Source organism: Rhamphochromis longiceps, linkage group LG10 (genome assembly GCF_057381845.1).
Source record: "Rhamphochromis longiceps isolate RC_006_pf linkage group LG10, R_longiceps_female_GT1.1, whole genome shotgun sequence".
Taxonomy (NCBI): domain Eukaryota; kingdom Metazoa; phylum Chordata; class Actinopteri; order Cichliformes; family Cichlidae; genus Rhamphochromis; species Rhamphochromis longiceps.
This window is the reverse complement of record NC_140566.1, coordinates 34,063,656-34,091,155: the sequence shown is the minus strand read 5'-3', so window position 1 is coordinate 34,091,155 and position 27,500 is coordinate 34,063,656. Positions and strand designations below refer to the sequence as shown.

The 27,500-nt window shown below is 41.2% G+C and overlaps 2 protein-coding genes and 2 non-coding genes across 6 annotated transcripts in view; 3 read left to right on the top strand and 1 right to left on the bottom strand.

The window, feature by feature from the left end:
* The first annotated feature begins 70 nt into the window (after positions 1 to 70).
* Positions 71 to 9,097, top strand: ncf1 (neutrophil cytosolic factor 1). The gene is made up of 11 exons (XM_085421379.1): positions 71 to 193; positions 368 to 448; positions 550 to 625; positions 2,555 to 2,723; positions 2,804 to 2,862; positions 3,327 to 3,449; positions 4,789 to 4,896; positions 4,985 to 5,102; positions 5,560 to 5,658; positions 6,332 to 6,507; positions 7,916 to 9,097. Exons 1-11 carry the CDS (start codon positions 122 to 124, stop codon positions 8,077 to 8,079), a joined length of 1,245 nt encoding a protein of 414 aa, XP_085277505.1. The 5' UTR covers positions 71 to 121; the 3' UTR covers positions 8,080 to 9,097.
* Positions 9,098 to 11,180: 2,083 nt separating this feature from the next.
* Positions 11,181 to 11,252, bottom strand: trnaw-cca (transfer RNA tryptophan (anticodon CCA)). Its single transcript has one exon. It is a non-coding gene; the product is annotated as a tRNA-Trp (tRNA).
* A 413-nt stretch (positions 11,253 to 11,665) lies between these two features.
* Positions 11,666 to 11,737, top strand: trnae-cuc (transfer RNA glutamic acid (anticodon CUC)). Its single transcript has one exon. It is a non-coding gene; the product is annotated as a tRNA-Glu (tRNA).
* A 1,515-nt stretch (positions 11,738 to 13,252) lies between these two features.
* The window catches only part of st6gal1 (ST6 beta-galactosamide alpha-2,6-sialyltranferase 1), a 39,727-nt gene continuing 25,479 nt past the window's right edge, over positions 13,253 to 27,500 (top strand). For all 3 annotated transcript variants that reach the window (XR_014913598.1, XM_085421377.1, XM_085421378.1), the window contains exons 1-2: positions 13,253 to 13,533; positions 14,069 to 14,153. Coding sequence is in view for 1 of the 3 variants with exons in the window: in XM_085421377.1 (XP_085277503.1) it covers positions 14,142 to 14,153 (12 nt within the window). In the remaining 2 variants the exon portion in view is untranslated. The remainder of the gene's footprint in view (positions 13,534 to 14,068; positions 14,154 to 27,500) is intronic.

Here is a 27,500-nt window from a genome sequence, read left to right as displayed (position 1 = left end):
CTGATTGTTGAAATGTTCACAAAGAGGAAGTAAGCCTTGCCGTGGCACACACACAGTATAAAAGCTTCGCGTCTGTTGTCTTTCAGCTCAGTTGGACTCCGCTGGTGTGTTGCTTCTCAGCATGGAGAACATCTACGTCAGGCACTTGGAGCTGCTGGGCTACGAGAAGCGCTTCTTCCCGAGTCAGCACTACGTAAGGCTGCAAACATCTTATTCTGCTGCCCTAAAAAGTCCTAAAAAAAACCGAGTGTAGAATCTTTTTTAAGATCACCAACAGCACCGAGTTCAATTCTGAGGGTCGAGAGTCTTTAAACGTCTGATGAACTGTGAAAGTAGCTCCTCTGTTTGTGCCTTTAAATGTGTGCAGGTGTACATGCTGATGGTGAAATGGAGCGACCTCTCAGAGAAGCTCATCTACAGGACGTATCCTGAAATCCACACTTTCCACGTAAGTCCATCTGCACCACGAAATAAAGGCTCTGCTCAGTAACGTTTGGACAAAATAAAGTTCAGTCGTCAGAGCCCAAAAATATTTTGTTTTCATCACAGAAATCTTTGAAGGACATGTTTCCCATCGAGTCCGGTCAAATAGAAAAGAGAGACAGAATCATCCCCTCATTGCCAGGTAAGAAAGAGGAAGCTCTCCTACTGTAGGTAAGTTATTTATATGTAACACTGCAGAGGTCAAAATCAACACCTCAGCAGGTAATCATATGAAACCACGGAGTAGTATTAAAAGAATAATTTCCAGTCGTATCTTTTCTGTGTAAAACCCCTCCGCTTTCAGGAAGCACCTGTGATTATCAGCCTCTTGCGGCCGGGCTCACTTCTGCTTTTCCCCCAAACGCAACACAGCTGAAATCAGCCGGTGTCTAAATGCAGCTCTTGAGCAGCAGTTACAGTGAAATTTAAATACAGGAGAAAAAATACGTTACGAAAAAGAAGAAGTGGGAGAACTGTGATTAATTCTCCCAAGAATATATGGCAACACGAGTCAGAGCAGCGCGTTGCACTGGTGACACAACACACAGGTTACTTTGACTGGTCACAGCGTGCAAAGACAGCAGCTGTGAGACGTGCAGACTTTTAGAGACATTTTAGGGCATTTCCCGTCTGATTTTTGGAAGTTTGGATCCTTTCATTTTAAACAGAAACATGCGAGTCCTCGTTTTCACTGTCATTTTCTGTTCCTCTTCAAAGAAAACAGAACTGCCACCTTACACACCCCTCTTAGGAAACTTTCATTACAAAACAGCTGTTGCGACGTGAAGGACAAGACAAAACTGCATCTGTATAAATATATTTAAATATATCTTGTAAATATATTATGTTTGAGATGCAAAAGTAGGGGAGTCTTTTTTTTACAGTGCAAATGTTTCGTTTGCTTCCAAACAGCCAAACCTTCTTGTAGTTTAAAGCCATTCTCCAGGTTTTCTGAAGATCTTTCAACATTTTGAACATTGGCTGCTTTCTTACTCAGTTTCAGTCAAGTTCATTAAAGCATAAAACTGCACCTTACTCAAATAAACCACTGATGTGTGTCCACAAAACGGACAGTTTGGCAAAGAACCAATTTTAAATAGGTTCTTTAGGGACCAGCAGTCTGTCTCCAAACACATCGTCTGTTCCCGTTTCTTTAGTCGAATGTATGAAAAATTCAAGAAGATAACACAGGTCAATAGTGTAATATTACGGAGCCCCGCAGGGGACATGGGAGGAAAATCTCGCAAAAGTCCGAGATCTCCGAGTAATCAATTATTACTTAAACCAACGGTTAACTGTATATTTCTGCACATTTACGTATTATGATTCATATTTCCACATTCAGTGACCTTGTTTATAGGTAATTTCATTGTTTGATCGCGTAAAAATGTTCCTAATTTCATGTCTAAAAGCACTTGAAAAAGGCGAGATCCCACGTCAAATTAGCGCAACTAATTCTATTTTCATTACTGGAAATAACCGTATTTTTATGGGACAGTTATTTTCTGTTATTTCACGGTCGTATTTTGGCGCCCCAGCTGCTGGAATATTACCGTTGTTTTACAATGTTTTTTTTAACAGTGTATAATATAGTATTTTTGCACTAAGAAGGCGATTCCTAAAGATAGCTGACAACTTGGCACATCTCGTAGCATCCATCCAACCACTCGTGTTTTTCCACCCATCTAATTCAGACAGATGGGTGGAAAAACCCATCTGTCTGCTTAATGCGGCATTAAGCAGCATGGGGGGTGACATTTTATAGTTCAGTAGCCCTGCACGGATGGATGGATGACATCTCTGCTACAGAAAGCATTGACTGAGGCCAAGGCTGGATGTCTCTTTGCAGCCACAGGCTCTGCATCTTTTACACTGACTGTAGATCATCCAAACAGGAAGCTCTTCCTCAGTTATTGCAGGTGCAGAAAATTGAGTGTCATCAGTTTAGCAGTGAAAAGTTGGTAGCATTTACTGAGCATAAAAGAGGACCTAACATGGATCTTTGAACAACAGTTTCCTGTTGTTATAGAAAACATTACCCCAAAGACACAGACTGTGTTTCTGTCCTCAGCTCCTCGGTGGTTATGGGAAAGCGAGAAGTCAAGAGAAACCACGAAGAGCACCCTGGCTGAGTACTGCCAAAAGGTCATCAGCCTGCCGCCTCACATCTCCCGCTGCAAACACCTCTCCAGCTTCTTCAAGGTCCGACCAGAGGATGAAAACCCGCCTGCCCCAAACACGTCAGTACATCACGCACGTCTCTGTTTACGTTACGGCAGTTAAACATAGAACGATGTATAAATGACCCTTTCCTCCTCAGACTGAAAAGAGCCGAGACCTTTTTGGTGTCCAGAGACCAGGCTCGAGACGTGGCGTCCGGTAAGACTCACTCACACTCACAGCCTTCTATTATTCACGTGTTACATTCTGTAATTCATTCAGGACCACTATGGTCAGAAGCAGCAGTTATATTTGGTGTGATGGCAGCCATGTCCTTCTAAAAGGTGAAGGAAAGCACAAGACAGAGCAGACAAAAGATGTGACACTGATTAGATCAGAGACCCTGAAAGGGAGGAGCTGAGGAAAGGGTGGGCTGCAAAGAAACTTGGAGAGACCAACGTGTCTATTTCCTGATCCCACCTCAAGATTGTCCTTCATAACTCTGTTTCTAAACAGACTGTGAGCTCTTTGATCAAATGTTTTAATAAAAACAAAAGTTGGGTGTGATTTGTTTTGGCCACATGGTTACTGGGCACATGTTCAGAAACTGGAAGACATCATCATCCAGATGTTGCAGGTCTTTTTAATGAGACTAAAACAGATTCTTGTGTTTGACTTCTCAGAGATTTCCGCCCCCATCATCTTGGACACCTACAGAGTGATTGCGGACTTCGAAAAGTCGACCAAGTATGAGATCACTCTGCACACCGGTGACCTGGTGGAAATCGTGGAGAAAAATGAGAACGGTGATAAAACAACTGAATCTTTTAGAGTTTATTTGTTATTCTGAATTTTAGAGCCTTCGTCTTTTCCCTGAAATTTTTATTTGCCAGTGATTGTTTTGTTTTGTTTTTTCTATAAACCACATCAGGTGAAAATTAAGACTTGCTATTTGGTTTGCTAGCCCCACCTCTCGAGTGACTAGTGATTTTTACCACACATCTGGTTTTTATATACATTTTAGTTCTGGCCTGCCAAAACTTTGCATGTTTCTTCTGATTCTTCTTTAAAAGGAAGCCTACCAAAGGGCACTTCTTATGAGCAGCACGTCCATCATTTCCTGGTCGTGCTGTCTCTGCAGTAAACGACCATATAAAGAAGTCAGTGCGATGAGTTGATATTAGAGGAAAGCTTTTGACTCACTGGGATTACGCATACATTAGTTACCCACATTCTTTCTTAATTTCAGTAAAAAGAAAAACAACAATAATCAAACATGTCTGCAGGTAAAAAAGACAAAACGTAAAACAGCATAGTACAGAGTTTATAATAAAGGTACAGATTTTAAATCCCTATGTTAGGGAAAATGAAAAGATACAAATACTCTGAATGTTTTTTGTTGTTGTTGATTTACTATTCAGTGATGATAAATTCTAGAGAAACAGGAAGTTGGTGTTACGGCACAGTTAGTCAAGTTTTATGGTGACACTGCCTGAAAAAGAGGAGCTGGGGGGGAGGAGAGGTTGCAAAGTAGCTTGCAGATGCAGAAGGAAAACAAAAGTTTTGCTCTGATTGCGCCTCGAATTGGTTTAAGTAGAGTTTTATGTGATCTGTCTTGATGCATGCTGAATCATCCAGGTAAGTAAATCCCAAAAGGTTGATTCTGTTTATCTGGACGTAACGTTTTCAGTGGGAGAAATGTTTCGTCGCTCATCCAAGAAGTCACTTGGATGAGCAACGAAACATCCTCAGGAAACTTAAGGAAGTCCAAGCTCCTCAGCATGACCCGGATGACTGAAAACCTACACAGACATCTAAATACCACCTTTACCACTCTGACTTTTACTTCAGCTCTTGTTTCCTACTTCTAAATTATGCCACTTTGGTCCAGAATCTGCAGTGTTTCCAGTCACAGTATCACACACCGTATATATAAAAGAAGGTCTGAAAGGTGAAGCCAGTGCAGAAGCGTCTTGAATGTGCATTCTTCCTCATGGCCACCGGGGGGTTTATTTTTAAGCCAATAGAAAACAACCCATCTTCTCACTTTAACGCTGACCTCAGTAAACACTTAGCTGAATAATTTATGTTGGTCTCGAATTTCAAGCCTTACTGAGTGACGCTTGATGTTCCTGCTGTGATCAGGTTGGTGGTTCTGCCAGTATGAGTCAAAGCGAGGCTGGATTCCCGCGTCATACCTGGAGCCTCTGGATGGACCGGACGAGGCCGAGGACGTTGAACCCAACTACGAAGGCAAGAAGCTCTGGTTTTAATCCACCGTGGGTTGTGGCACTCTTTCTTTTAGGCACACGTTCATATAAAATGCTGTGTGTCACTGCAGGAGACGAGCACATCACCATCCAGGCCTACAAGGCGGAGCAGGACGACGAGATTTCTTTGGAGGTCGGTGAAACTGTCGAGGTCATCCACAAGCTGCTGGACGGGTGGTGGGTCGTAAGGTACGACGAGTCCTTCACTTCAGAGCCCCTTCAGTACATTTAACAGACGCTTGATTTCACAGACTCTGCATTCATAAAAAACACAGATTCAGAGAGTTTTTGTACTTCGACACCGGTCTCAGTTTTTAACATGGAACCACTCTGCTTGTTTCCAGCTCCAGCTCCTGGAGCTTGTCCTCCTAAAAAGACAGCCTACAGCCATAGCTGTGTACCTGAGATGAACATATGAGGGATATCCCCTTTCTGTATGACACCATACAGACTGCACAGACAGTTTATAAAAAATATATTTTTATACACTCAGCTCAACTCAGAAAGCAGGTTGCCTAATGTGTATTTCTCAGACATGCTGCACTGTAGGGTTATAAAGTTAAAGAAAAGCTGTTGTTTGAGACTAATTCCACATTTGTAAAGTTCATTGAACCTTTTTTTCCTCTTAAACGGCTGTTTTGTACAGGAAAGGAGACGAGACTGGATATTTCCCCTCTTTGTTCCTGTCGAAGGCCGGAAAGAGAGAGAGATTGAACCCGGGTGGGCAGAAGCCACCACCTCGCAGGTCTGTGCCTCATCTTAAAATACATAATGAGCTGGTTTCTGTTGCCAGGTCTGCAGTGCCTCCTCCATTCTCATACTGGCATTTTACTGTGTAACATCAGATTAAAGGGAAGTGAGTTGTGAAAAAACCCTCAGGATGTGATTTCATTTCTCCTTGTTGCTTTATGGTCCGCTTATGTGCTCATAGAATTAGAAATTCCAGAAAATGCTCTGCAGGAGTTATTTTTGGGTGTCTGGGTCATTTTTCTGCTTTTTAATCTGCCACAGCTGACAGGAAATCAGCAGCTATGTAATAAAAACAGATAATATTACCAATTTTGTGTAATTACAATTTGCAGGTTATGTGACCTTCAGTTACCCCCAGATGCCCATTATGAGTTGGGTTAAAACACTGAGGACTGAGGGATTCAGGTTAAATATTTGATCTCAGCGATGGATACAGGTTGGATAAATGCTAAAATACAGGATACATTAATCCAGGGGATGTTGAACCTTTTGAGTCAAAGGACCAGTTACAGGGGAAGAAATCTTCCAAGAGCCTCAGATTTAATACTAAACTTTTGCAAACTGTTTTCCACCCAAGAAGAAACAAAGTCTATCACCTCACCTTTTTTGCAGCTTGCAGCTGTTCCAAACACTTAACAAACCCACCACCTGTCCTTTATCTCCCTCAGATCGACCATCAGAAATGCCAAGAGCATTCATAACAAGTCTCGCCAGCGGCTCAGCCAGGAAACCTACCGCCGGAACAGCCGCCGCTACTTACAGCAGAAAGGCAGCCGGCTCAGCGAACCACAGAGGAACTCCAAGAATGCAGCAAAGTCCCCGCTGAAGGAGAGGAAGAACCAGGGTAATGACCACGTGTCCACCACTGTCTTAAAAAGTCTTAAAATCTCTGAAGTAAATAAAACATACATTTAGCAGTATTCACATGTTTGAACATCCACTCTTTTAAAGTCTTTGAAAAAATGCTAAAAGGTTTTTTTGTTTGTTGTTTTTATTAAATTAATTGTTTTTCAGTTCGTTCATTTTAGAGGTGTCAAAGCAAATATGCTACTGCAAACAGAAAGCTTTTGAGGCATGGCTGAAACTGATACAGGGGGATGTATGTGGGAAACCGTACGCGATCTGCTCCACATGATGGAAATCGAACTAAAAATGTTCACACACACTGGAAATCTCCACATATTTGTAATTTTCTCTAACAGGACATCAGTCTGTGCTCCTTTGCATCACTTGCAGGTAATTTGATGTATAAAAACACATCAGAGCCAAACTGAGAGGATTTTTGACTTCCTCGTAATCCCATTTTGCAACAAAATGGTTGGTTTGTTACAACCGAGTTAGATGCGCAACAGAGAGCGCTAACTAGACAGTCCTCAGCCAATAAGAATGAAGGGAATTAAATGGGTAAAACTTCATAAAAACCATGTACAGATCTCAGCCACAGAGAGACCTTTTACCAACACCAAGCCCAGACATACGATTGCATGAGGAAGGTCAAAAGGCATAAAAATCTTTGACAGGTTGAATATGGATTCAAACTTGCTTCATAATACTGGAACATTTTAGTCCCAGGAGGAGGCCAACGATCCACTGAGATGTCCAGCTATCTTTATTAGAACCATCAGAGTAAACCTTAGAGCGTTTTGGTTCCTTCAAAGGCCTGTTTGGGGATTGGAAGCTTGTTTTAGGGTTTAAAGGTAGACTTGAATTCAGGGCGAAGGTTGAGTACATGTTTGTGGTGGTTAAACATCGTGTTAAGAGTCTTGGAAATACATTAATGAACAGTTCTTGTGATACAAATTCGGAATTAGGACGATATTTGACAGGAGCAGAGGTGGAAAGTAATGAAGTACAAATACATATGTTACTGTACTTAAGTAGACTTTTCAGGTATCTGCACTTTACTTGAGTAGTTTGTCTTCCGACTACTTCTTACTTTTCTTCCCTACATTTTTGAAACAGGCTTGTTTGCTTTAACACATTTGAGACGAGTTATATTATGAAACATGCTGCGAAACAAAGTGACGTACTTCAGCTGTTACTGGAGTATTTTTTAACACTAGTATCTGTACTTCTACTTAACTACAGAATGTCTCTGATAAAGTTGTGCCACCTCTGGACAGGAGTCTCAACCAGACCATTAAAACCAAACAACTGGTGACACTTCTGTTTCAGTTAGTGTGAACTTGGTCTTTAATGTTATTCCTCGAACCCCGGGCTGACCTGCTCGTGTTGCTGTTTCTGACTCACAGATAACATTCCCGAGATGTCCGGCACCAGCTCGGAGAGCGAGCTAAAGAAGGAGGCGCCGGTCATCCCTCCCCGACCCAGCCCAGAGCTCATCTTGGAGCGCTGCACCGACAACACCTGCAAGAAAGTCAGCATCCACAAGTCACCGTCCAGCTCCTCAAGCTAGCACAAAAAAGATTTGACGGAGCAATCCTTACAGAGCCGTTTTGTTAACAAGAGTCCTAGTTTTAGAAGACCTTCATGTTTTGAGTTTTTAGATATATTACAAGGTGTGGATAAAAGGGCTGGAAATGTACTATGATTTTCTAACTGCCATCAAACACATGGAAAGACCAAAAAGCAGCCACGTGTCAGTAAGTTATTCATTGGTTTGTGAACACGTCTTTAATTCAGCCTTTCAAACATTTCCTCACTTCTTAGGACGAAACGTGTTTTTCTGGAATTGTTTTCAGTGGCGTAATAATCCATATTTTCTAGCAGATGGACGGTCAGAGTAAATGACAAGTGTAAAGTTACGTGGTTTGACTTTAGGCAGCAGTACATTTTGTTTCAGAGCTTTATCTTTTAAAGACTCCATGTTTTATATCTTTGGACTACCAGAGCAGCTTTGTATGATTCGAGTCCAAAATAATGCCTGTTTGTCTTACACTGGGCTTGAGCGCAGCTCCTAAGTTACTCCTCTGTCTAACATAAGCTGTTTTAGCTCCTCCTCTTTTAAGCCAGCTTTCTTCTGATTGGCTGCCCCTCACAAACAGGTCTGAATAGCAGGTTGTCTGCTGTAGATGTTAATCTCAAAGATAACACCATTAAATTTTATTATGATTATAAGCAGTATTGAAACTCTGACCCACCTGCACCATTAACATGTAAATTTGGAACTTTGGTGATAAAAGAATAACCGTGTCTTTGGCACATTTTTATTAGTTATCTGGGGGTAAAAATGCTTTGTTTTGTTGTAATTTGTAAGCTTATTTTTAATTTATGCCAAATATCAGCACAAAAAAATGGTTTCGGAATAAGTAAATACCTGCATTTGTGGAGCATCACCTCACCTTTTTATTTGCTTGTTGTCCTATTTAAAGTGTACATGTTACGCGACTCTGACTGTCATACCTCTATTTTTTTTGTAAATTGCTTTATAAAGTATAAAAAACAGTTCGAGGTGTTCACTGGGTAATTTACTTTTATTAGAAAATAAAGGCCATTGCACAGCACATGTGCTTTATGTACATGAAACACTTTATGTAATTTTTGGTGATTCAGTCATCTGTGGTTGCAAATTTTAAAGCCATCCTGATATCTTCTCCCACCAACGATGTGGAGATCCAACTTTTTTAGATCCAGTTAAAATCAAGGTACTCAAACAGATGCTCTGGAAAAATTCCAGAATTCTTGGAACAGAGTTTAATACACCGAATCATATGAACAGCAAGAAAATACATACAAGGTATAGCAAGATAACATGTAACAGAGTCATAAATAACATTGTTATAATTACACAAAATGTGTTCTAAACCCCCAAACTTCTCCTTTTATACCTGACTTTTAGGACCTCCAAGCCTGTAGTTGTGTTCATTATCAGTTAGAGCCCCTCCTCATTCTTTTCTTCTTCTTTGGTGCAATACTATAAATACAGTGTACCCCTTTTGCCTCTCCCCTTTTTCTACAATTCCCCTGTGGGAGAGGTGGGTGTCATTTCTTTCCAGCACCTTAAAGCACACATAATTCATATTTAACCACCCTGATGTTTATGATTGCGATTTTAATTCAGTTATTGTCATTATTGAGCCTGTTTTTGTAAGATGTTATAAGTGTGTAGTATGTGTGTGTCATAAATGTGTTTTAGGCGCCATAAATGATAGCATGAATATGTATTCCTTGCTAGCTTGGGAGCTGTGGTGGGTTGAGCTAATCCTCTTCCCCACTGTCTGTATTTGGTCGTAGGAGCTGGAGTGGGCAAATTATTTACTTGGAGGTCTTTCTTTCTTTTACCTTTTTTATCAGGTATGTCAGATTTCATGTTGTTTTTGTTTTATCTTATGTCAAATATGTTACGTGTAAATGCATATTTTATGTTTAATGTAAAAATAAATGCCACGCCCCTTTTTCTACAATTCCCCTGTGGGAGAGGAGCTGGAGTGGGCAAATTATTTACTTGGAGGTCTTTCTTTCTTTTACCTTTTTTATCAGACACAACGCAGAATCACACCGGTTACAAACACATAGCAGAAAGCAAGCAAAGCAAACCCCCGAGGTGTACAGCCTTAAGCACAGACAGCAGAGCAACACAGAGACGGACGCCTCTGGTCCTCTAATATATGGGGACCAGTATCCCCGCCCCCTGCTGCAGCGTAACTTTCCCACCCGTCCTCCAGCCAAACACAGCTGCAGGCTCAGGTAGCAGCCAAGGTCCTGGCCAGAGGCCAGTCAGGACTGGCTACGCTTTTGGCTTTGGCTTTTCACAATAGGTCATGACACGGTAAAATATCGCACATAAATCCTAATTATTAAATCTTACACAGAAAGTGGCATAATCTTATAATATACAATCTTATAACTACATAGGTTACATGCTTAACACTGTGATTCTCATACATTAAAACACTTCAGTTCAAAGTGTGTGTGTGTGTGTGTGTGTGTGTGTGTGTGTGTGTGTGTGTGTGTGTGTGTGTGTGTGTGTGTGTGTGTGAGTAATTATATTGTATGATATTTTATTGTGATGTGCTCAGGATCTCTGTTACAATGTTACTGTTTTGGTTGTGTTGCATGAAAGACATTGAGTGTGTATTGAGAGAGGTTAGTTACCGGATCTGGAGAGTGAGTTATTCAGGAGAAATTCTCTCCTTACATTAACTGCCCTGTTACTGTACCACCTTAATAAACCATGTCCTTAAGACTCTACGTGGAAGTTAAAATATATGTTCAGTGCAGATAAGGTAAGGTAAGGTTTATTTATCAAGTGCTTTTCGTAGACAGGCAGTCACAAAGTGCTGTACACAAAGGTTAAAATAAAGAAAACATTAAGTAATAAAGTAGACAATATAAACAATGCAAATTCAAAACAATTCAACAATTCTATCTATATATAGTGTATATAGTTATATAGGTATAACTATATACATGTCACACAAGTCCACCACACATACTGCCATCATTACGTATTCGCATAATTAGTGACTGTTTCACTTTGAGTTTGTTCGATAAAACCAAAATAATTAACAATTTTGATGTAAAATTATGAAGGGAAAAGAAATTTAAAAAACAGGATGACCCCGACGTGATTTGAACACGCAACCTTCTGATCTGGAGTCAGACGCGCTACCGTTGCGCCACGAGGTCTTGTGTGCAAGTAATGGGTATATGGTCATATGAATAAGCACCATTCATGCTAAAGTCTTTTTTTTAAAATTTATATCACAGTAAAAGACATGTGCTACCGTCATTTGTAGCATCACGAAACAAAAGCGACATAAAGCCGCCGTCATGTGTCGCGTCGCTGTCGTTCTGCAAGGTAAAGCTAGCGAAAGCCGCTAGCGAAGGGCTAACGGCTAAGCGACGCTTAAAAAGCAGGGCTCTAAAGTAGTTAAAAGTGAAGGGGTTGTTAGCTTTGTGTCGCCGTCAGTGTACCGATATAACAGACAATGAACAGTTCTTCTGCTCGTTGATTAATATTAGCTACTGCACATAACCATCTCATATAACGTATATGTACTGTACTATGAATCGACCTGGTGACACTTGCCTGATATCTGTCCCTGGTGGTCTAGTGGTTAGGATTCGGCGCTCTCACCGCCGCGGCCCGGGTTCGATTCCCGGTCAGGGAACATCAGTTTTATAATATTGCTTTAATTACATGAATTTACAAACTTTTTTTTAAATGAAAAGTGATTCTTTAGTTATTTATGTCAGTATGCACAGCACAAGATTCACTAAAGCAAAGATACTCTCAGGCTGTTGTATCTTTGGTGCATCTTAATGTTCCCTGCAGAGAGATTGCGTGTTCTGGCGTGCTGCATAAGGGCACGACAAGTCATTCAGAATTAATAAAGCGAGAAGAGGAAGTCAGGTGATTAAAACTTCCCTTCAAAATAAAAACGCAGTTTCACATTAGAAACGTCTTTCACCTGTCAGAGGAGCAGGGTCAGCAGGACACCATATGCATTGGATGGGTAACCAATTATGTCACTCTGGTATTCACAAAAATCAACGAATCAATAACTAAAATTGTATAACAGCAGCAATAAAAGTGTAAAAATATCTATCTTAGATTGCAGAAGCAAATTGTCTGCACAGGCTAGGGTGACCAACCGTCCTCTTCTTTTGCACTTGTTGACTTGTAAAAGCATATAAAGACATTTTTTATTTCATAATTCATTAACCACACAGAGAAGGCATCGTCTAAATATGTTAACGTTTTCTTGAAGCAAACAGTATTTTTAAAGTTTTTAACGACTGGTCCAAGTGTCCTTTATGGAAATCAAAATATGGTCACCCGGGCTCATCAGTGTCCTCCTCAGTGATTATTGGTGATATTTTTGTTATCAGTTGTATATCAGCAGAATTCAGCTTAAAGGGGGACAGTGATTTATTGGGGAGCCTGGACCCTTGAGGTCCAGCTATAACCCCAGCACTGTGGGAGAGGAACGTTATGACCTACAAAACTAATGTTTAAGTATGCATGTGACACCAGTGACTGAAGAAGATGTTTCATTTATACAGCAGCCATCCCAAGGCAAGATCAAAGTACAGTTAAAGTAAAGACCCCACAGCACCAGACAGAGAAAACCACAATGATCAGATGATCCCTTAAAGCAGCACTTGGCAAGCACGGGGAAGAAGAGCTTCCCTGTGCCATAACTGCCATAACTGCAGAACCAGCTTCAGATATTGTCATTCATCACTTACATGTTTCAGATCATCAAAAAAATGCAATAAAATTACTTTTAACAAGGCTTGGCTGGATTTTTCCTCTTAATAAAGAAAAACATAAATCGAATTTGTTTTTACTTGGATTAGCTTTGTGTTAAATATATTAAAATGTATTTAATGATCTTAAAAAGTGTGACAAAAAGAAAAGCAAGGTATTGTCATGTACATCCTCTCTCACTTCTCTAAATCTGTTAAACTGGTAAATCTCTTCTTCAAACTGTCTCACAGTTAATTTTAAGATTATGTTTCTTTCCGCAATTTTATGTATGTTCTACTAAACGTGCAATATTATTTTATTTATTTATTTCTAAATTATTTCTGTGAAAGTCTAAAAAGGTGCTATGTAACTTCCATACTAATTTACTTAAATGTATTATTTATGTTTGAAAATCTCACCGGAAATGCGCCGGTCGTGTCAGCGCTAGCTTGTTGCTCGATGCAGCAGCAGGAGCAGCCTGCATGGTGACCGTCACAGAGAAAGACAGTAGAAAAGAGAGGGGCTAAAACGAGAGAGGAGGACTCACCGCTCCCGGCCTCCGCTCATGCATGCGGACAGCGGCCTCGGACCGGACGGACGGACAGCAGGACCGCGAATCACCGGAAACATGGCGGCGGGAACAACAAGCTGCTCGGAGCCTTAGCGTCCACAAATCAGAGGCAGGAGGCGAGCGGAGGAGCATCACCTATGCAGGTCACCTCAGACATCGCTCTCTGTTGATGTGTCTGTGCCGAGCCAATGCCCGGCATGTGCTACTGTATTTACTTTATTCTTGTCAGTCATTAATAATCTTGTGCTCTGTATCTACTGTGCAGCATCATCATTGAACCTGTTATTTTTCACACGTTTTTAAATGTCCTCCTTTCTTCCATTACTCTGATCTTGCTGTCCAACAGCAGCATCATGTGTCTGTCCTGGTGCCATCGTGAGTGAAGCAGACAGTAAAAGTGCTCCTGAGGCCTTTTAGTCCACAGTGCATTAATGCAGCAGTGATAACAGAACAAAGCAACGTGCTGCACATTTATCAGGAAGCTATCATAAAAACACAGTCTGACACGTTTATTATGAGTCTTTACTAAACTAGACTGCAGCTTAACATTTTATTTTTTGTTCTAACACGTTTGCTCCAGTTTCCTTCATTAAGAGTTTATTTTAGATAAACTGTGAAAGAAAGAGTGGACTGGATGTGTATGAACCCTGTGTTTACTGTATATATTCCTTTCCACAGAAGCAATGAGGTGAGCGCTGAAAGCAGCATCCTGTTTCAAACCATCAATACGATCAACGCACTAAGACGAGCCATGGCCTACAAGGTAATGTGCTCACTTCGCCCTCTCAGGTCATCTGCAGTGTTTGCTCTGAATCCTCCGAGCGATATAAATCCGTCCTCTCTGAGCCTGTGTTTGAAATCTCAGCCTCTCTGCGCTCAGAAACGTGTGCTTTGTGATGAAGCTGACTCACAGAGTCAGCAGTAGTACCAGCAGCAGATGCTGTGGGTGTCGAGTTTCATTCACACAGCTTCAGCTGCGCTGAGTATCAGTACAAACATCACAGGGGTGGCACAGCAGCTGTTATAGTAAACAGGACGCAGCGCAGCAGCGAGGTGTTTCTTCACAAAGCAAAACCGTTTCTGCGTCTGCAGGATCGATCCATCGACCGTCAAACTGCACAAAAGTTCAGTAACCTTCAAACTATGACTGTAGAAGTACATGAAGATGTTAAGACCTTGATCTATGCCCTTCAAGTTTCATTGGAAGTCTGTCGTACTAATGAAGCTCAAATATGCAACATTAATTAAAAAAGGCCAGATTTCACCGTGCACCCTGTTTCCAACCAGCCGGGAACGTGTGAGGATTTTGCTCATTTAGAGTCAAACCAGTGAGTGCTGCGTTAAACTGCTGCGCCTGTGTTCAGTGAGGATTTCAGGAGATGTGATCTGAGGCGTAAATGTCCCACTGCAGCCGACCAATCAGCTGCTGTGCGCTGTGACGCCGCTGCCAACCTCCCTCAGCGGACGGATTAAAACACGCACCCGCTGGCCTTTTTAATCACGGGTAGTTTATGTGTTCATATCTCCTTGCATGACACACACACACGATTCTGCTCTCTGTGTGAGGAGCAGCTTGATTTTGTGATCTCGTGAAGAGAGAAGAGGCCATTTTGTGTCAGTCTTCACTTCCTGGCGTCTTTAAAGAGCCGTTTCAGCTCCAGAGTGAGTATCTTCTCAAAGATGCGTGTGTGTGGGGGGGATTTGTCTTAACATCTTTAATCAGATGCCCTATCACAACATCTGTTTGCAGTCAGCAGCACTAAACTGATGCTGCCTCCGTTCACGGGATCATGTTGGAGGCTGGATAAGCTGGTGACCTGCAGATGGACGAAGCCGCTCGGATGCAAAACGCCTCAGATGCTAAAAACTTTTTATTTAATAAAACCTAAAATGAGCAAATAAGGAAAATCATCAGATTATTATCACCAAATTATTTCACAATAAGAGCGTTTGTGGGAAAGCACCCACTGCTGTGGCGCTGACACCTCCAGCTTGATTTCTAAGTGCGAGTGAATGAAGGCTGTTTCTCGCCGAGCGGCTCGCACTGAAGACACGCTTCATAATTTGAAGTGAACGTGTTGAAACAAAGTGTGAGCACAGACAGATGCTACGTCCACACTAACTCGGATAGATTTAAAACGGTGTTTTCGTCTGAAAGCGCTCGGCGTCCACACGGCTGAAAACGCTTACGTTCCAGTCCTGCACATGAAACGCAAAAGCGAGTGAGAATCAAAGAGTTTGATCTGTAGCACGTACAGACTGATAATAACCTTTAATAGGGCTGTCAGAGCTGAGAGCAAACACAGCAACTGCTGCCCTCCGCTGTCGTAGTTTAATTGGTCACATGACTGCATCATATGACTAACACGCGTCATCGTTTTCAAAAGTCTCCGTTTTCGCTGTCCACACTGCGACATGAAAGCACCGTCTTCAAATGAAAGCGTTTTCCATCTCAGTGTGGACGGACAGAGAGGGCTGACGCAGAGACAGGCAACCATATTCACACCTGATTCAGTTACCAATGAACTGTCACGTGTTAGCGCTGCCACCGGCTGCCGACCTGTCCAGATTTCATTTATTTATTCATAAAGCACGTTTAATAACAACAGGGAGCTGACCAAAGTGCTGCACAGAGTAACAGTTAAACAACGACAGGTAAGAAAATGAAAAGAAAATTAGGATAAAAGAATTGGTAACTCTCACACAGTTTCAAAAGCCAGAGTAAAAAACTATGTTTTAAGATGCGATTTAAAAAGAGTGACAGTTGGGGCCTTTCTAATGTGGAGAGGTAGATCGTTCCACATTTTCGGTGCCACAACCGCAAATGCCCGATCTCCTCTATGAACCATCCTAGACTTACGTAAGGTAAGGAGCAGGTGATCGCTTGATCGAAGGGCTCTAGACGGCGTATACAGCTGCAATAGGTCAGACAAATAGTCCGGTGCCTGGCCAATTAGCACTTTATTAGTCAAAAGTAAGATTTTGAATTTAATTCTAAAACGCACTGAAAGCCAATGAAGGGAATCAAGCACCGGAGTAATATGTTGGTGTTTCTTCACACGAGTCAAGAGGCGAGCTGCAGCAAGTTGGAGCCAGGCTGAGCTGGACTGACTGACACCCACATACAGTGAACTGCAGTGATCCAGCTGAGTTAAAACAAATGCATGAATTGCTTGTTCCAAGTTAATAAAAGATAAAAAAGATCTCACTTTGGATAGGAGCCTTAATTTAAAAAAGGACCGCTGGACAGCTGAATTAATTTGTTTCTCGAATGTAAGTTTGCTATCCAAGAACACCCCCAGGTTTTTTACATGTGTTTTAACAGCACATGTTAGGTTGCATAAGTCCAGATCTGGGGCATTGAAATTACAGCTCGGTCCAAAAATAATTACCTCAGTTTTATCCTCATTGAAGGTAAGAAAATCTGAGGACATCCAGGTTTTAACTTCGTCGAGACATTTGATTCCATGGGCGTGGAGGTGTTTCTATTAAACCGAAGATAAATCTGGGTGTCGTCGGCATATGAGTGAAAGCAGATGTTATGCTTCCTAAAGATTAGGCCTAGGGGCAACATGTAGATTGAAAAAAGCATTGGGCCTAATGTGGAACCCTGCGGGACACCACAAGTAAAAGGAGCTGGGGAAGAAATAAAATCATCAAGGCTCAGGGGAAAAGTCCTGTCGGAGAGGTACGACCTAAACCATTCCAAGCGGATACCTTTGATACCACATTGCTCCAGATCAGAATGCTGTGGTCAGCAGGATCAAAGGCTGCAGTTAAGTCTAGGAGCTGGAGCACAGCTAGGTCTCCTGAGTCAGTGATTAATAAAATATCATTAAGTATTTTTAGGAGGGCAGTTCCTGTGCTGTGGTGGGTTTTGAAGCCCGGCTGGAACTTCTCAAAAATATTATGACTATTTAGAAAGGTTTGTAGCTGCACTGGCTGCACTACAGCGTGCTTGTATCCAGCTGGTACCACTCCAGGGCTGAGACTATTAAAAATAGTTAAAATGTCGGGACCGACTACCTTAATAATCTTTTTTAGAAAATGGGTCGGGACTCCATCTGAAGGGCAGGATGATGTCTTTATGCTATTGCAAAGATCTTCCACCTGGTTAAGACATACAGCCTCAAACTGGTCAAAAGCAGTTGAGGAGGTATATGTTAATGAGACATTATACAGAGATGGGGTAGATGTAGATCGAAGCCTTTCTATCTTATTAATAAAAAAACTGCAAGAACCTATCGCAAGTTTCAGTGGAGCTATCTATATGGAGAGCGGGGGAGGTATTGAAGACCGAATCAATAACTGAGAAAAGAGAGAGGCCCCCCCCCCCCCCCCCCCCCCCGCGACCCTGAAAAGGACAAGCGGAGGAGAATCCGGTTGTTAAGTGATGACGCGACGAATCCTACTTCCGGGTCTAAAGTAGTCTGCGTTTAATATGGCTTTTGTGTTGTTAACATGTTTAATGTTTTGTATTTTCTTCTATTTGATCTCAAAAAGCTCCTAAAACAGTCAGTGATCACTGTTGACCTCCCTCGGCTTTTATTACCGGTAATCATTTATTTAAGCTCAGTTTTTAAAACCTTAGGATGTAGCTACAGCCCAGCCCATGCAGCAGTATATGAATGACTAACCTCGTATTGTGGATGGATTATCTCAGTTGTTCTCCTGGCTGAAGTTTGGTCCTTTTACAGCATCCTGCCATGCGATTACATTTGTTCCTGACCACCGAGAACACTCACGTTAACTTTTATCGAGTGGAAAAAAGGTTAGCTTGTTTATATTATGCTAACATAGCTGTGTCGCTAGCGGTCACGTAGCACATCATTATATACCAGCTAGCCCAACTTCAGTAACCCTACAAACGTCACTGCTGTTTAGTTTTCTGTCTTCATTTATGTTGGAAGTGATAACAGAGCTGTACGTTTTAATTTGTTTCCAAAACCCCGCAGTCAGGACATGCTATATTGTATTTAGATAGAAGCTAGCGAGCTAACTCCCTGCTAACTTCTAACTCCGTTACCGGTAAATGTCATAAATTCCGTTTTCATGGATGCCTGGATGTTAAACTCAATTGTTACACCTGGTAGAGCAGAACGCTGATCATTTTATTAAAGATGAAAGACTTTAGACAGTTTTTCAACTCTCAGTAATGCCACAGTGATCGTTTGATATATGGACCTGCAGCGGAGTTTAGACCCAGACACGGCTAGTGACGTCAGACTGAACAACCGGATAGATGGATAGAAATTTAAGCTGAGGTTATCGTGGGTGATGATGTACGACACAGCCTAGGACTGGTTGATATGACCCAAAATTCATATCTCGATATTCTTTAGCTGGATGGCGATATACGATATATATCTCGATATTTTTTTAAAGCCATAAAATAAGAACAAACAGAGAGTTTAGTCACACTGTGTCCCAGATGTCACACAGGCACTTTAATTAACATACAGCGTAGATGTACATGAAAAATTACTCAAAAATAAATGATCAGCATTTATTAAACAATAATGATCCGTAAATAAAAGAAAACAATGTTGTTTTTGTGCATAACAAAGAGCTCACAACTGTGCAGTCAAACTGTAAACTAACAGACGCTGAGCATAATAACAAAGGTTTCACAGCTGCTCTGTTCCCAACTTCTACTGCGTGACTGACAGCCTGGAGTTTGAAATCCTCTTCGTAACCACGGCGCTTACAGGTGCCATTTATGGTCCTTATAAACACACAATACGGTAATATTACGTTGAAGCACAGTACGTATCACTCCGCGAGGCTCCTCGGTAGCCGTAATGCTCCGACAATCCATCAAGCGGTGCGGCTTCGTAGCTGACCAAAGTCGTACTAAAACATTTATTGACAGATTGCTGAGCGCCGTGCACATAAAATCGGTTCGCGGTCATCAAGCACAACCAGAATTCATCCATAAGGTGCGCTGTCAACTTTTGAGAAAATGAAAGGATTCTAGGCTGTGCAGATGGCGTTAGCGCGGTTAGCTCGTTAACACGTTGACGCCGTCCAGCCCCACGCACGGGGCAATGCGCAGTAACTCGTTAACGGAGATTTGCCGTCTCCATCTTGTCGCTGCCTGCAGGTGAAGCGATGCGGGAGGAGGGGGAGTTGTGTTCAGTGAAGGATAGAGGCGAGGTCCAGTAACGTTGCGTAAAGACAAAAGTGGACAAAGAGAGGCAAACCTGCGGCTCCACAAGTATAATTATAACGTAACATAGATATAAAGATATAAAGGATATTGTCACAGCTCATATCTCGCATAAAAATATATCGATATTTTTAAAAAACACAGCCCTGCTTGCCCCAAGACGCCTCCTGCTGGTCATTGGCAGAAGGTTTGCCTGCGTGTGCGTCCTCAACTCTGCTGCTCCACCCACAAATTCATCCTCCTCACTAGTGAGGCGCCGTGTCAGAGGACGTAAGTCAGCTTTTCAATAGTCTAAGATTTGTTACTGAGAAGCACCGTTGCACAAATAATCAGCCAAAGGCAGGTTTTCTTACCTTTTGTCCTGAGTATAGCAACTATTGTGGCTATTTCCTTTTTTTTTGGATGCTATATTTCTTATTTCTTTTTCTAATATTTTCTCTAACAAACAGAAAGCAGCCTTTCAAACGGAACAAGTTTACTGCACACAGCTGTAGTCCCTCGGGCATCGCCTGCCCCTGAGACATCAGAACAGGAAGAAGTTGTCAACACGAAAATAAAATTAAATTTAATAACAATCTCATAATGATGATAATACTGATTTAAAGCATTAACCCGACACTGTCAGAGCACTTTGTGTGCTTTTATTCCTGCATGCTAAGATCAGTGGAACTGATGTAACGCACATCTGATTGGTTATTGTTACGTGTGGTCTGAACAGGATGTTGTGATCAGCATTTAGTGCTGCTGAGTCTCAGTCTGCTTGCCGGCGTTATTAGAGGCGCTGAAGAGCTCGTGATTAGACGTGTTGGAACGTCTTTTCAAAAAAGTAAGATGGTTTTTATCTCTTTACTAAAAATCATCATTTCAGGAGATGTTGTTGGTAGACTTGTACTAATTTTGTGTGTGTGTGTGTGTGTGTGTGTGTGTGTGTGTGTGTGTGTGTGTGTGTGTGTGTGTGTGTGTGTGTGTGTGTGTTAGACCTAATGATTTATCGATAGAGCTGTGCGATATGACCAAAATCTCATATCCCGATATAAGAATTCTATCGTCCGATAACGATATAAATCACACAAATGTAACATTTTCTGTAAACTCTGTGAATCTCTGGCAGCTCGACTTGTGTGAAGTGTTTCCAGCTGCGCGTCGTGTAGCTGGAGTCGAGTGTTTTAACGATGCATGAAACGATACATTTTTAGACATAAGTTGAAACGGCCGCCGTTTCCTTTGTGAGTATTTATTACACGGAGTGCTGCGGGGAAAAGCCTGTTCTAACGTTTGAGTCTAAGGTTTATTTTTTAGCACCTGGCGGCTCTTTTTTTACTTCTCATCTGTAAATAATCTGCATCTTTCACATGATTCAGTTTATTTTGAAAAGTCTCAACAGGATCTTGAGCTTTATTGTGAAAGGTTTATGTGGAAAATAAACAAGCGGACACGCGATGGTTTTACCGTCCTTGTTGCTAACGACAACGCATACAAACAGGCGCTTGTCCGTCCGTAGTGTGGTTATATTAAATATACGAGAAAGAGAGAACTTTAAGAAACTAATATAGCCACGACAGTGACCATCAAAATAATGAAAACATATCGCCGTAAACAGCTTATTTTGCGACACCATGAAACAAACGATAGCGTAAAATTAAACGATAGACGTTTTTATATCGTCATCTGATATATATCGTTATATCGAACAGCCCCATTTATCGATTTATTTATTAATGATCAAAAAACAACTACACTACACACTAACTACACACAGCAAACACCTTCAGTGTTGCTCACATCTCTAAACTCGCTCTCGCTGTCTTGACCACAGCTTTCTCCTCTTCCTGAGAAACAAACTGTGACGTGTCGCCGTGTAGTTTGTTTGATTGGTTGAAACGGTGCAGGCGGCCTGCTCTGCTGTAAACGAATGACGTATCAGTGGCGGGACTATGACGCAGGATTTGGGATTATTCACTAACTCTGGAATTAATCCTGGATTTTCTGTGCTGCCTGTCGGGTTTATTTTATTAGAGGAGACGCCATAAACTCAAAGTACAAATGTCTTTCAGATTTATTATTCAGTTAAGTGTTCGATAGGGCTGCCACAATTAGTCGACTAGTCACGATTACGTCGACTATCAAAATCGTCGATGACTGATTTAATAGTCGACGCGTCGTTTGAAGCTTTGTAAGATCCCAAAAGACGCAGGAATGAGTAGCAGGATTTAAGAGTGTAATAACGGACTGAAACAGAAGATGGCAGCACTGCATGTACAAGGATGCCAGCTGCCGTTAAACCCCGAAGAAGAAGAAGCTCTGTCCCAGAATTCATAGCGCGGCCCAGCTCAGTTTCCAACAATGGCGGCAGCTGGTTAGTTTTAATGTTACTCTTATTATTCTTTCCGGGTCACAAAATAAACGTTTAACATATTTTCAGGCGAGATGCTGCTGGTGCAATCCCATATGGAAAAGATATTTATAAATCTTATAAAGTTTGTATCTGTCTTGTGTGAAACTTGTATGAAAAGCATATAAGAGTGAAAACAGATATAAGATCCCTTGAAAAATTATATAATGAAACTTGTATGTTTTGGATACTTACTAAAACAACATATGAAAGTAATGAGAAAGTGGCCACTTTCATGAGTAAATCATAGAAGTTTTTACTATTTCTTTTCCATATGGGATAAGCTGTATGTCCAATGGATGATGATGATCTGATTAGTCGACTAATCGCAAAAATAATCGGTGACTAGTTGACTATCCAAATAATCGTTTGTGGCAGCCCTACTTACAACAACAAGTGTACCCTCAGGAAGATTGCAACAGCAGTCACTGGTGATGTTTAGCAACAGTTTGGCAGCATGGATGAGACGGTCATGTTGATAAAATATGCAAAACCAGAGATATGAATGATTGAGCTCAACAGAAATATGGAAAACTCAGACCTACTAAAAAGGCTGATTAACAGAAGGACTTTCATTCCCTGCAGCAAAGCTCATCTGTAATGAAATACACAAATTATCATTTATCATATCATATATCATTTATTAGTCAACTATAAGTTAAACATTGCTGGTATGGTTCAGTGACTGAATCACTTCTGTTGCAACAAATCAACAGAAACAAAGACAGGGCTAAAATGTCACAGTTGCAGGAACCTGAACGAATTATTTCAAATGAAAAAACAAACTTTTTTGTTCAGTTTAGTTTTAGTTTTAGTCCTACTGACCAATCAGTTATCAGAAAAACAGCCCCTCGACTCCTGAACATCGCTCAGACATCAGAGTGTGGAGAGAGCGAGGCTCTGAAGTCGCTAAAGCTGCGCGGAGCGTCGGCGTGTTACTTCAGACAGCGTGACAGCGGTCAGAAGAGTGAAGTCTGATTATTGGCGAGAGAGATAATCCCATACAGCTTATGACAAAATTTGATCCGAAGTGATTGATGGCCCTAATCACGACCTTTTGACCTCCCGCCCCTCCCCCCCGGAAGCGTGTAATGAGCGTGACGAATCGCATCCGGAGAAGGGGGGTGGGAAACCCCCCCGCGTGTCGAATTGCATCCTGAGAAGGGAGGGGGGAAACCTCCGGAAGCGCGCCATCTGTTGGAGGGGAATAAAAAAGCAGAGAGGTGGAGTCCGTCACAATTTCTAAGGCACAGACACAAGATGGATTTCCTTCTGCAGCCCAGCAGCGTTCCTGTGTCCGATGAGATCTGCTCTCCCAAAGAAGAAGAAGGCTTTGAATATGACATATTCAAATACAGCATATTTACTATGGAAGGCCTCGATCCGGACCTTATGACCCTACCGGAAATACTCCGGAAGTGTCTAGTCATTTTCAGACCTGTTGCGTCATGTTCCCTAAGCACAGCGGTGATGCAGCAGCTGATTCTGTGCTGTATAGAGAGACAGAGCGGATGTAATTTTAGTTTCTTAAGCTGCACCGGCGTTTGTAATGGAAATAAAGAGTGACTTCCTGTAGAGATTTCAATAGTATTTTATTTTCCTATAATACAGACGCTGTAAAAAACCTTTAAGATACACCATAGCTTGTGATGAAAAGAAGAACTTTCTATCCGCTTGTAACCTACAGGCTGCCTATGTGTAAAAAACGAATAACTATCCCTTAGTGAATACTACTTTTCCTTTTGAGAGACTGAAAAACAAACCAGCGACAGGCGATCTTGTTTCACACACACACACACACACACACACACACACACACGCGCGCGCACACACACACACACGCACACACTCACACACACACACGCACACACACACACACACACACACGCACGCACGCACGCACGCACGCACGCACGCACGCACGCACACACACACACACACACACACACACACACACACACACACACACACACCCCCCGCGGGCCAAGGAGGAGTTTTTTTCTTCAATACTTTAACAATAAGTTTTTTCAATAGATAGAAAATGATGACGCTGAGGAGTCAACATCCGATATTATCGTTGCTTGTAACCCGGTAAATAATTTCGTACATCTCCCCATAAAACAAGTCTTAGTGGAAAAAAGCTCATATTCAAATAAGTTTATTCCCCTCTGTGGGAAAGAGTTTTTTTCTCAGAGTCAACCATGAGGCGAGTTTTGTCAACAGCAAGAACAACTGTTGCCCATAAAGTAAAACAAATATCCGCCTCAAAGTCGTATTTTACCGTTGCAGAATGTGGAAAACAGACAGCCCTCACAGGAGGCACCATAGTTAAAATATTTAAATTTCAACTAAATTTGTAGTAATGATCGGATTTCCTCACTTATCTACACCACACTCCTTGTCCTTGATTTCTTATCGTTTCTTATCGTTCCTCTGTCCCTTAATAGAAACCACATATATAGAAACTATCCTCCCTTTCAGTTGTCTTTTGCACTTCCATATCGCAAAGCAGTTACTGTAGGTTATTTTCTGCTTATGCATTAATGTAATTAATTAACTTATTTATCCTTAAGTAAGGTAATGACTTGAGTTCTAATGCTTTTTGTCTCTTGAGTTAGCTGTCAATGTGGGATTTTTTTCCCCTTTTGTCCAGTTAAAGCTGCCTTTCATTCTTCAACACAGCTTAAACTCTAATAGGTAAGCTTTCTTGTAATTTCTTAGTTCTGCAGGCTTCTTGAAAGACATCCGAGACTCTTCTTTGGATGCTGGCTGCCTTTTGTTTTGTTTTCTGTCAAGATGATCCCACACTGCTTCGATTATCTTGAGGTTCGAACCCTGGAGAGATCAATCCATGACTGATGCATTGTTTCATCCAGGCATACTTTGACTACATTGGCAGTATGTTTGCGATCATTGTCGTACTGAAAAATGAAGTTGAAGCCAATCAGACACTACGTGGTATTACATGGTCGATCAAAATCTGGTGGAACTTTTCTACATTCATAATTTGATTAATTTGGATAAGAGCTCCAACAACACTGGCTGAAATCCAGCCTCAAAGCACGGTAGAGTATCCACGCTGTGTTAAAGACGGCTATAGACATTCACTGTTGTATCTCTCTTCGGACCTCTTCCATGCATATTTCAAATTTGGATTCATTACTCCATAAGACATATTACAGCTGATTTCTTTTTCCAGTCAATTTCTTGTGTAATTTGGCACACCTCAGCCTTATTTTTCTCTGTTCTCCTTCCTTAAGAATGGCTTATTAACAGCCACCCTTCCAACTCAGATAACTTTTGATGAGGTTTCATGAAATGTTTACAGCACTTGAGTTACTCGCCACGGCCATCCTAAATGCTAAAAACACTAAACTTTAATTCTAAATTACGTAATTAACGTTAACCAGAAAAAACAAGCCAAAGTCGAAATGTTGCTGAGCTGACCTGTGGTATGCTATGTCTTCTAAAGCACGTATAATGTAAACAGAACTGGTCTTTGCACAGAAGCCTGTGGAGCTTCATAATTAACCTCAGTGTGTGAAGAGGACTCTCCATTTAATAATAGCTGTAATAAAATGTTCTGGCCGACGGTGTTAAACGCTGCACTTGGGTCTAGCAGGGAAGATTTCAACTTTTCAATATGAATGAAGGCTGAAAACTGATTAGATTAATGTCTGATGATCTTTTCCGTGCTTCTTCAAGTTTGTAACACCAAACATATTAAAGGATGATGTAAGGCTCACAGGAAGAGTTTAATTAGACACACATTTACTATTTTTCTTTATACTCTTTCTTTCTTGACATGTTTAATATGATTACTATCAGAGGAGAAAATGAACCTTGTGTAGTCTAAAAACTTTTTTATTTAATCAAACTGTAATGTTGTTGAACTCTGACGGACGTGTCTTTTAATCTTGTCAACAAATCCTTAATCATCTAAATCTGCCATTTATCATCTTGTAAAATGTTCCCTCTGCTTCTGTTGCACATCTCCCCCCGACACTCTCTGCTTCACCTGTCCTGTGCAGCTGGTCCAACCCCTGCCTGCCTCCTTAAACTGGGGTGTTTAAATCTCTTTACCTCTGTTGTGAACTTCACACAAAGTTTGTGGTAACAAAATCAAACTGACGAGGATCTCGTTTGAAAAATACACACACTCACGAGACAAAATAAAAACAGACTCCTCAAAGCAAAAGCAGAGCCCTCACAGCTGGTAGTACAAACACAGTGACAACATGCGTATTAGATACCCTCAGTGCCAAAAGCATAAATATGAAAAAAATGTGATCACCAAGAATATCCTAAAAACGGCATTGAGGTGCGTGTTACAGTAAAGAAAAAAAAAAGTAGCCAAATTTTCATCGGAAAATGTTGAATTTTAGTAAAAACAATGCTCTGTAGTTTGATACTGTCGTTACAGACAAAGCAGATGTTTAAAGCCTTTGGACGCACATTTGAAACGCACTCATTCTCCTTATCAGCTGGAAACATTAAAGCCGTAAAATGACTTTTTCAAACGGATAAAAACTATTGAACAGCAGCAATGTTGAGCCTGTTCCAAAATTTGAATGTACATGTGTTGAAGGTGCGGGTCTTGTTGAATTATTAAACATACTTTCTTTAATTTTTCGAGCCACAAAAACAACAACTTTTAATTTTCTTCTGCTTGAGTCTCGGCCTCGGGTAGCTCTACTTATCATTGCTCAGTCAGTCGTCTGTTTGTGCTACTTTTTTTCAAGGAGCAGTGGATTACTGGTAAGGGTGACTTTATGTGTTTAGTTACTTAAGTGGAAGTACTGTGGAAAGTTTTACCTTACATACATAGATCTACCAGTACAGCTTCTGAGGTATCTGTTTACAAAATGTTATAATCTATTCAAAGGTTCTTTGCAATTTTACATTGATAAACATTATCCTTAACACATTTGGCCCACATAAAGTACTATGGCCATCACACGGTCATTTAGAATTGTTTAAATAACTCGTGTCTTAAGTCCTTCCATCAAACAGAAAATTAAAAAAAAACAAAACATGGTTCACTTTTACATCACAAAATGTTAGAAATATAAGCCGTTCATAACAACCTGAAAGGCTGGGAGTTTAAAATGCAAACCGATGGAAGCAGAAGTAGAAGACTATAATGTCTCAGAGCACACGGTGTCTATTAATGTGTAGACATGTATAAATAAGAGCTTAATAAAGATGCTTAATTTCTTAAGAAATAAACAGGTGGAGTGATCTTTATCAAAAGTGGATGTTGCATCTGTGGCTAAACCACTGTACCCAAAAAAACTTTAAAAATCTACTGTGTGTGAGGCTGTGTAAGTAAAGCTTGCCCTTCACACCTGCGTGTAATAAACCATTTGTTGGGGGTTGTGGATTTGGCACCTCAGCATTGTGAAAGTGGGGAAACATGTTTCTGGCTGTGCATAAGATTCCTCCTTACAACTTAGAATCTCAGTTCTAAATGAAATTCAGATGTTTTTTTAAGTATGGCTAATGTATTATTTGACTTCTAAGGCACGCACACACACACACACACACAC